General features: G+C 32.9%; 1 protein-coding gene across 1 annotated transcript in view; it reads right to left on the bottom strand.

The window, feature by feature from the left end:
• The window catches only part of SCEL (sciellin), a 153,015-nt gene extending 152,515 nt beyond the window's left edge, over window positions 1-500 (bottom strand). Inside the window, exon 1 of the mRNA XM_044669362.1 lies at window positions 461-500. Coding sequence (XP_044525297.1) covers window positions 461-500 — 40 coding nt within the window. The remainder of the gene's footprint in view (window positions 1-460) is intronic.
• Window positions 501-11,327: the final 10,827 nt, after the last annotated feature.

An 11,327-nucleotide genomic window follows, 5' to 3' on the forward strand; every position in this document is an offset into this window, starting at 1 on the left:
AGACTTTTTTGGCCTACCACCCCCTTTCCAGAAAAAAAATTACTTAGCCCCCTGGAAATTAATTTTTTTTAAATTTTAATAGCAATTAATAGGAAAGATAAATGTACCTGTGGCCATCACCACCTTCCTGGATCACTGCAGCACCCACCAGGGGGTGGTAGCGCCCACTTTGGGAATCACTGATCTAGAGTATTTTGTTCATTTCCAGCTACCACTTTTTATAAATGATATAAACAAACAGGAGCATGGGAACCCAAAACTATGTCATCCAAGGATCTAAAGAAAGAGCAAAGGATAAAATGTTCTTCCCCAAAAGAATATCAACTCCTTGAGAGTAGGAATTATTTTTTTTTTGTATTTGTATTCATATACCTAGCATAGTATCTGGCTCAGTAGACACCTGATATGTTCTTATTAATGGATAAATATGCTAGTAATGGAAGATAATCATTTCTATTACCATTTCCAGGAGATGGTTTTCTCAAGGCAATATTTGACATACTGTCTTCTAATCAGGATCTGAAAGAAAATGGTAAAACAAACATAATAAGTCTATGAATTTAATTTAGAGATTGTTTTAGTGTTTTCCTCAAACTCTTGTGTTTATGTCACTGAAAACAGCTTAAGTCAAATACAAACTATGTAGTCTACTGGAAAAAAATTCCTTAGTAAGTTTAGCTTCAGAGACTATAAGACCTAAGAGGTACTTTGGAGTCCACCTAGTCTAATGTGTTGATTCTACAGATGAGGAAAAGTTGAGAGAGGAAAATCTTTGCACTTCTATCTTTCTGAATTTTCTCTAGGATGAAATACAAAATCTTTAACGTGATATTTGACATCATTTATCAACTTGCCCCAATCAAGCATATTTTCTTTCCTTACTCCCCTAAATGCTTTTTATTCTGGCTGAACTGGACTACAAGCTCTTCCCCAAACTCACTTTGCAAACACCTCTTCTACAATATTCATGGTCCATGCCTGGAAAGCACTTATTTACTTCTGACTTGATGAATCCTTAACTTCCTTCTTTAAGATTCAGTTCCAATGCTACCTCTGCCATCAGGCCTCTCCCCTGCTCTATCCAGAGGAAATTCTTTTCCTTATCAAATATTTCTGGGTTTGGGTCTCTTCTTTGTCCTCATAATTCTCTACTTATGTTGGGATGTGAATGATCTCTTTGAAGGTAAAGATCACATTACAAAACAAGGAAGACAAGAAGGAGAGGCAGTATGGTATAATGGATAAAGACCTATTCTTTCAACCAGGAAGATGTGGGTTCAAGTACCAATTCTGATTTCCCAACCATCTAGTCCATCTTTTTTTCTATAGCTTGAATAATGTCATGATGGCTGTTGACTATTGATCAAGTCACATAATTTCTATTGCTCTGGGCAACTTTCTGAGACTTTATTTGCAAAATAGGTAGCCTTCATTGGTAAAGTGAGTTTTCATCAGCTAGTTCCCTTTACAGTAAAATTAAAGTCTGAGCTTTATTCTCTTACCAAAAAACTAAATTCAAAATCTTAATTTTTTTGAAGCATATATTCTTCACTTTATTTCTTTCATGAATTTATCTCTAGTTTATTTTTTTGTTTGTTTTTTGTTTTAATTTTTATTTTGAATATTTTCCCATAGTTACATGTTTCCTGTTCTTTCCCTCTTCCCCAAAGCCCCTTAACCCCCCTTAGCAGATGCACAATTCCACTGGGTTTTACATATATCATTGATTAAGACTTAATTCTATATTATTGATAGTTGTACTAGAGTTATCATTTAGTGTCTACATCCTCCATAATATCCCCATTAGCTCATGTGTTCAAGCAGTTGTTTTCTTCTGTGTTTCTCCTCCCACAGTTCTTCCTCTGAATGTGGCTAGTTTTCTTCCTCATAAGTCCCTCAGCCTTGCTCTGGATTCTTGCATTGCTGCTAGTAGAGAAATTCATTATGTTCAATTGTGCCACAGTGTATATGTCTCTGTGTCCAATGTTCTCCTAGATCTGCTCCTTTCACTCTGCATCAATTCCTGGAGGTCCTTCCAGTTCACATGGAATTCCTCCAGTTCTTTATTCCTTTGAGCACAATAGTATTCCATCACCAAGGAATACACAATTTGTTCAGCCATTCCCCACAAAATCTTAATTTTTAAATAGGCAAGGCCTAAGAAAAATTTGAAAGCTAACCCTTATACCTAAGAATATTGATAAATATTTTGGCTTTCTTTTTATCTGACATTAAGGAACACTCATTTGATGGCAGATAATGGCCATCTAATCAAGAATGTGCATACATATCTTGACTCCTTGACTCTCTTCCTGAGCTTGGACCCTTGAATATTCCCCCAGGGTGTGTGCTGTACATGCCAATGTGACTGATAAAAGGATGCTGATCCAGCTGGATGTTCTACCCAGAGAGAAAAGCTAGTTTTAAAGGAGTCACACAGTTATCAAATACATGCTTTCTTTACTAGATTAGGCAAGAGGAAAATTTCTCCCTCAGGAAACTAAGTAGCCTGGTAGGAAATTATTTGAAACATAAGAGAACAATTTAGAATAGCTGGCTTTATTACATTTCATGACCAAATAACACAAGACGGTGAACTTCTGTTGTAAACATTGACATCTACACCGATCAGCATCCACTTCTGAAATTAAGCTCTAAGAAAGTCAGAGCAATTGTAAGAAGTGACCAATAGCTAGGTCCGAATATCTTTGCTGATTAGTCCAACAGAATTGTGCTCAGGATATGGTGACTAAAGGTTAGAGGTCTTTATAGTTGCTATATTCCTTTTCCCCACCAGTCCCTGTTTCCCCAACTCACACCCATGTAGCACTAAAAGGCTTTCAAGATATTTTCCTGACTGCAACCCTGAGATAGGTAGTAATTGGATAAGCCTATTAACATTCCTGGGCTTCAGTTTCCTTATCTGTAGAATGAACAAGTTCAATATGGCCTCTGAGGTATTTATTTTCTAGCATTACCTTCATTATCCTATTAGCTTATGATTATTAGTCTCATTTTGTAGATGATAAAACCAAGGTTCAGAGAGGTAAAAATGGAAGGGATATCACAAGGATGTGTTGGAGCCACCTCAAGAAAGCCAAATGTTAAAGTTTCAATGTGAGTATTTACATCTCAGAAATCAAAAAATGTTACAAATCAAAGTTTGGTTTATTTTTTTATTGATTACATAGATTTAAGAAAGCTGGGAGAAAATGTTAATTGTGCAGATTAAGCTATTTTTCATTTTTGAAGAGTCATTTGCTAAACATCTACCAGCATACTTGTGGATATATGACACACTGAACAACCAAATGAGTATTCCAAAACACCTCAGAAGTCGAGAATAATGGGTCGTATCAATTAAGATCAAATTTAGTAGGTAAAAATTTAAAAGTTCATAGAAATATAGAATTAGAAGAAACTTCACCAACCCCCTAATCTAAGACATTTTTGAAGCATGAGGATATTGCCAACAAAAAATCATAAATATTGAGTTTGCATAGTCTCAGGAATAAGGAGCTACCTAAGAAAATATTGCATCACAAATTTGGGAAAAGCTCTAATAATTGGGAAGCTCTATAACTTCCATCCATTCATCCTACATCTACTATTTAGGAACAAGCAGATTAATCAAATTTCTCTTCCATGTTCATCTTTCACATATTTGAAGTGATTGTGTAATGCATGGATATTCTATTTCTACTGAAAATAGTCCTTATGCGAAGAAACATGACCTCTGCATCCAGAATTCTTAGCTCTTCTACTAGTATAAAGTCAGATTCAAGAACCAGTAGACTTGAGAAAATGATAGAAATTCTCATGGCTAGGAATATTTTGTCACAAATTGTTCTATTGTTGATAGAGACTTTCAAACTCTTTTTGCCAGAGCTAGCTTATAAGTGAACTCAATTTCTGACAAAAAGAAGCCTTACAAATCCTGGCATCTCTCTGACTTTGCTGCCAAGTCTCATTCATTTCCCTTTTTCTGTAGAAACGTATTCCTTTCCTTATCTTCCAATCAGCAGCTGAACTTGGCTTTTCCCTCTGCTTCATAAGGATGGGAGGGGGAAGCTAGTACAAGGTAGATGGCAAAGTATAAGATGCTAAATGACATCTTCAGAAAAATATAGAATATTGATTTTAAAATGCCAGCCTGGGTGCCAAAAATGAGCTGCCATATCTGGCACTTGAGAATCTCCAAGCAGCTTCTTATTCTTATCCAGATCACAAACACAAGGCCAAAACGTAGAGCTGAGAGGAAATCAGAATTATGACCAATAAATTAAGATCATGATAGAGTATTTAATCAAGTGAATAAGACAACAAATATATACACAGAAGACTGAATATTGAAAGGTTATCTGGCAATCAAAAAGTAGGAAGAAATTTTCCCATGCTAGAAGAAAATATGTCAGCTAATAGAGAACATGCTTTTTATCATTTGAGTAGCATTCCTCATCCACTAATGAATGACTATGTTTATAGTTATAAATTCAAACCACTCGTGTTAGAGAGGAAAGAATACTTAATACTGAATAAAAAAGATATGTGTTGGGAGGGTGAAGTCAAGATGGCAGAGTAGAGAAAGCACTCAGCTGAGCTCTTTCAACAATCTCCTCCATATAATTTCAAAATAATACCTCAACTAGAATTCTGGAGTGGTAGAACCATGAAATATCAAAAAAGCAAATCAAAATTTAAAAAATGAAAAAATAGAAGAAAAAATTAAGTATCTAATAAGAAAAGTAATTGACCTGGTAAATAGATCAGGTAGATATAATTTAAGAATTATTTGATTACTTAAAACCACGACAAGAAATAGCCTAGTTGTCTTTTTTTTTTTCAAGAAATTGTCAAGGAAAATTGCCCCTATATCCTAGAATCAGATAAAATGGAAATTATAAGAATCCACCAACCACTTCTTTTTCTCTTTTTTTCTTGACAGAATAGATGACTGAAGTAGCTGAGCCATTGCATCTTATTTTGTTTTTATTTTTTAACAAACGAATTTCCACATGTTTCTGAAGTTATATAATCCATATTATGTACCTGCCTTATTCCCTCCCTCACCCCCAGAGCCTGTGATCACTTCTTCAAGGATTATCAAAATGAAAATTCCCAGAAATATTATAGCCAAATTTTAGAACTTCCAGGTCAAGAGAAAATACTTCAAGTATCTAGAAAATAGCCATTCAAATATGGTAAAGCTATAGTCAGGACCATGTAAGATTTAGCAGCTACTATATTAAAGGAGCAGAGGCCTTGGAATATAATATTGTGGAAGCCAAAAGACCTGAGATTACAACAAAGAATAATCTACTGAGCAAAACTGAATATAATTCTTCAAGAGAATAATGATATTTAATGAAATATATAGGACTTTCAAGCATTCTTCGTGAAAAGACAGAGCTAAATAGAAAATTTTACTTTGAAGTACAAGACTTAAGAGAAGCATAAAAAGGTAAAAAAGAGAGAAATCATAAGGTACTCACTCAATAAGATCAAAATTATTACCTTTCTGTATGGAAGATGACACTTGTATTTTCTAAGAACTTGATCATTATTAGGGAAGTCAGAAATAGTATGAACAGTCAATTATGTTAGGATGATATAAAAAACTGATAGGTGAGAGAGACACCCTGGGAGAAGAGGGAAGGGAGAGGAAGAATGGGAAAAAATTATTTCAAATAAAAGAGGTATGCAAAGAAAGGCTTTTACAGTGAAAGCAAAAATGATAGAGGTAGGATATGCAATGTGCTAAAATGCTATTTTATCTGACAAAGAAGTAAGAAAGGAAGGGAATAAGAGAAAGGGGGACTGATAAAAGAGAGGGCAGATAAAAGAAGATAGTGGCCAAAGCAAAACTGGCTTTAGGGAAGAGATAGCATAAAAAGATAGAGAAGGAAGGATAAACAAAAGAAAAAAGGATGGATGGAAATTCACACAGTAATCATAATTGTGAATGGGAATGGCATGAATATGCCCATAAAATAGAAATGAATAGTAGAATGTATTAGAAACCACAATCCAACAATATATTATTGACAAGAAACACATTTGAAACAGAGAAATACACAGAGTTAAAATAGGAGAAGAATCTGTTATGCTTCTGCTGAAGTAAAGAAGGCAAAAATAGCAATCATGATCTTAGAAAAAGAAAAAGAAAAAATAGGGAAACTAAATCTTGTTACAAGGTACCATAGATGATGAAGTAATATCAATAATAAACACATATACATCAAATGGTATAGCATTTAAATTCTTAAAAGAAAAGATAAATGAATTATTGGAGGAAACAATAAAACTATACTGGGGGAAACCTCAATTTTCTCCTCTCAGAATCAGATAAATATAACCAGGAAATAAATAAGAAAGAAGTAAAGGAGATAAATAGAATATTATAATGGTTAGATGTGAGAGAATTCTGGAGAAAACTGAATGGGAATAAAAAGGAACATACCTTTTTTTCTCAGTTGTACATGGCATTTTTCATGATAACTGACCATGTATCAAGGCATAAAAACCTCACAACCAAATGCAGAAAAGCAGAAATATTAAATGCACCCTTTTCAGACCATAATGCAATAAAAATAACTTTGAATAAAGGTCTGTGTAAGCATAGATTTAAAATTAATTGGAAACTAAATAATCTAATCCTAAAAAATGGGACTGTCAAAGAACAACTCATAGAAACAATCAATATCTTCATTAAAGAGAATGACAATGAGATCATATTCCAAAATTTGTGTGATGCAGCCAAAGCAGTGCTTAGGGGAAAATTTATAATTCTAAATGCAAACACCAATAAAATAGAGAAAGAGCAGATCAATGAATTGTGCATGCAACTAAAAGAAAAAACTGGGAAAAGAATACATTTTAAAGCTCCAATTAAACACTAAAATGGAAATCCTAAAAAAATCAAATGAGAGACTAATGAAATTTAAAGCAAATCCTCCCCTCACTAAACTAATAAATAAAAGTAGGAGCTGGTTTATGGGGAAAAAAAATCCCTTTAAGAAAATCAAATTACCAGTATCAAAAATGAAAAGAACGAATGCTCTACCAATGGAAATGAAATTAGAGCAAGCTTTAGGAGTTATTTTGCCCAATTATATACCAGTAAAACTGACAGTTTAAGAGAAATGGATGAAAAATTACAAAAATATAAACTACCCAGATTAGTAGAAGAAGACAAATATTTAAATAACCCTATTTTAGAAAAAGAAAATTAAATAAGCCATCAATGAGCTCCCTAAGGAAATATCCCGGACCAGATAGACTTACTAATGAATTCTACCAAATATTTAATCCTAGCAATAGAAACTATTTGAAAAAATTCCTTTTATGACACAAATATGGTTTTGATTTACAAACCAGGGAGAGAAAAAACAGGGAAAGGAAACAAAAGCCCATTTTACTTAATGAATACCAATATAAAAATTTGAAAGAAAATATTAGCAAGGAGATTACAGCAATATGTCACAAAGATCATACACTATGACCAAGCAGAATTTATCAAAGAAATATAATATAAACTGGTTCAATATTGGAAAAAACTATCAGCATAATTGACCATATCACTAACAAAATCATATGATTATCTCAAGAGACACAGGCAAAGCCTTTGACAAAAAACAACAGCCATTCCTATTAAAAACACTATTAAGTATAAGAATCAATAGAACTTTTCTTAAAATGATAAATAGTACCTATCTAAAACGATCACCAAGCATTATCTGCAATGGGGATATACTTGAAGCCTTCCCAATAAAATCAGGAGTGAAGAAAGAATATCCATTATCACCGCTATTAGTCAATATTGTATTAGAAATCTAGTTAGAGAAATAAGGTAAGAAAAAAAATTGAAATAATAAAAATATGCAAAAAGGAAATAAACTACCACTTTATACAGATGATAAGATAGTATAGTTAGATATCCCTAAACAATCAACTATAAGTTTAGTTGAAACAATGAAAATCTTAGCAAAACTGCAGAATATAAACTACATCATCAGCATTTCTGCATATTACCAACAAAACCCATTGGGAAGAGATACAAAAAGAAATTCCTTTTAAAATAACTATAAATAGTATAAAATACTTGGGAGTCTACATGCCAAGACAAATCTTCACAAATATGAAGAAAATTACAAAATGCTTTTCACACTAAGACAGATCTAAACAATTGGAGAAATATTAATTGCTTATATATCAGCGAAGCCAATACAATAAAAATGACGGTTTACTTATTCATTGTCAAACCAAACTGCCAAAAAACTATTTTAAAAAGCTAAAAAATAATGTGATAAATTTCACCTGGAAGAACAAAAGGTCAAGAATATCAAGGTAATGAATGAAAAAAATGTGAAGGAAGGCAGCCTTGTAGTTCCTGATTTCAAACTATATAACAGAGCAGTCATCATCAAAACAATTTGGTACTGGCTAAGATACAGAGTTCCGGAGCAGTGGAATAAACTAGGAATATAACATACAATATTAAATGACTATAATAATCTAGTGTTTGATAAAACCAAAGAGCTAAGTTTTTAGAGTAAGAACTCTATTTGACAAAAATCGCTAGGATAATTGAAAAGCAGTTTGGTGGAAATTAGACATAGAACAACATCTCAAATTTTGATCTCAAAATAAGATCAAAATGGGTAAATGATTTAGATGTTACTTCATATATATAATAAAAATCAAAATGTTTCCTTTCTCAAAGATAGGGGATGGGTGAGACAGAGGGAGAGAATTTTCAATTCAAAAAAATTTTAATTATTATTTAAATTGTTTTACATATAATTAGGAAATATTTAATGAAATGAATAAAATATTTTTTTAAAGAATCATCATCTTTAACACCTACGGAATTATCATCTTTGATGAAAAAGGAAATTGTAGACACAATCTGCTGAAGTTGAGGTGGGATACATGGGGTTAGTTCCTTAAATAAGTTAGGAATCAGTGATTGGGACAGATTACATAAAGATGTCCTTCAGTCCTGGCAGAAGGAGACCAGAAAGACCCTGTGGAGTTTCTTCCTTCGCTTCCCAACTGATTCCCAATTAAACATCTGGACTTTTATGGCCCCTTTAGTATGACAACAGTCATATCACTTTATCTTTCTAAGATATGATGATAAAACCAACTTGTGTTGTTTTCTCTTTTTTTTTTTCAAGTTGAACAATTTAAACAGATGGTGTGAGAGCTGCTATAATTTCAAACCTCTTTATCTTTTATTTTATTTTCATGCTTCTTTTGATTTTTGCTCTAAACAATTGATGATTTGATTGCATGCATACAGGTGATTCCGAAATGACTACAGCTCTTAGAACCTGTTGCTTCCTATCTTTTGAGTCAGACTAAAAAGTTGTCCTTCAATTTCATTTTTCTGATTTCATTTGATTCTTGACACATTAATTTCATTTAATATGCTTGCCACATATCTCTTCTTGGAGAAGATTCACAATTGGCAGGCTTGAGATTTTTAACCATCTATAAGCCTTTCGCTTCTTTTCTTTCTTTCCCATGAAACATAGTTGGTTTTTTTTTAATTTTTTTTTTTAATTTAGAATTTTTTTTTTTTATGGTTACATGATTCATGATTTTTCCCACTTCTCTTCCCTACCCCCTCCTGGCGCTGACAAGCCATTCTACTGAGTTATACATGTATCATTGTTCAAAACCTATTTCCATGTTTTTCATATTTGCAATAGAGTGATCTTTTAACACAAAAATCCTAATCATATCAAACTACATGATGGATCATATGTTTTTCTTCTGTGTTTCTTAAGCCATGCTTTCTAACAATTTTCATCAACCTGTCCTGTCTACTTTCATGCGGGAATCATAAACCTCCAAGATAATGGACCCTGGAATTTTCAATAAATGGGTGAATGGCTATTTGTCTGGGCTGTGGGGGAAGAAATTATTGTACTTATGCTCTGAAGTCTCTTCTTCCTCAGGGATACTGTAGTTCAGATAATTTAGTGACTCTTATTGAGTTCTTCATAAATTTTTTTTTCTATTCCTTTATCCTATACCATGGATTATGGTGCATAAATGACAGATACCTTCATAATGATCCACTTGTTTATTCCTATAGTGAATAGTATAAGGAAAGTGATCAAGTTCTTGATGAAATATTGCCTCTGAAAGCAGGATACTCTCATGATCACCACTCTCAGAACTTACAAACGAGCCATCTATTTAAATATAACTCCTTATGTCTTCTAGTTCAATGAGTACAAGTTATATGACTTGGGGTTTTTTGGGGGGGGAGAGGGAGGAGGAAGGGGAAATCCTGATTCTGATATTCAATGTGTTTTCTATTCTTCAATCTTTTTGTCTACATCTTAAAGTAAGTTTTTTAAAAAAAAGGGTTTTGTTGAGTCAGTATCAATGATCTTTGAATTTTTGGAGGTGAAGTTTGGGGAGTGGACATTCTACAGGAATAGAGACACATAGATATGTCCCTATCTTTTTTTTTTAAAGGCAAGAAAATAGAATCTATAAATTTTAAACTGGTGAGCTTGGCTTTAATTCCTATGAAGTTTCTACATTATATTACTAAAGGGATGGTATGTTAACATTTTAAAAGAAAAATGCTGACTACTAAAAACTAAAATACTTTTACTAAGGACAACCCATCCATGCTGATTTATGCCCATTTACTCTCATGATAAGGTAACTAGGTAACTAGATTTACAGAACAAGGAAATGCTACAGATATAGTATACCTGGGTTTTGGAAAAGCATTGGATATTTTAAAAACTAAGTTTTTCTGATGTCTCTTTTGTTGTTTACTCATTTTTAGTCATGTCCAACTCGGTGTGACTTCATTTGGAATTTTCTTGGCAAAGATACTGAAGTGATTTGGCATTTCCTTCTTCAGCTCATTTTAATGATGAAGAAACTGAGGCAAACATACTTAAGTGACTTTCCAGGAATAAGACAACTAGTAAGTATCTGAGGCTAGATTTGATCTTGGGAAAATGAGTCTTCCTGACTCCAGGTCTGGTATTCTATACATTGTGCCATCCAACTGCCCTTCTCTTTTGTTTTTATATTACAGTAATTTATAGAAATATGCCATCTCCTTCCACTGACTACTCATACCCTGAATTCTACCTTTCCTGAAGAAAATATTTAAAACCTATTAAGCAAAACTATCCATATGGTTACCTAATCTGGTAATATATAAAATATCCCCAACAAAACATTTTGACAAAACCTCTGATATTGTCCTTGTGGTCAAGATGAAGATATGTGAACTAGATAAGAAGTTAAAGTTTGATGGATTTAGAATTGGTCACAAGATTAGGTAT

The sequence above is a fragment of the Gracilinanus agilis genome, chromosome 3 (assembly GCF_016433145.1).
Source record: "Gracilinanus agilis isolate LMUSP501 chromosome 3, AgileGrace, whole genome shotgun sequence".
Classification (NCBI taxonomy): Eukaryota; Metazoa; Chordata; class Mammalia; order Didelphimorphia; family Didelphidae; genus Gracilinanus; species Gracilinanus agilis.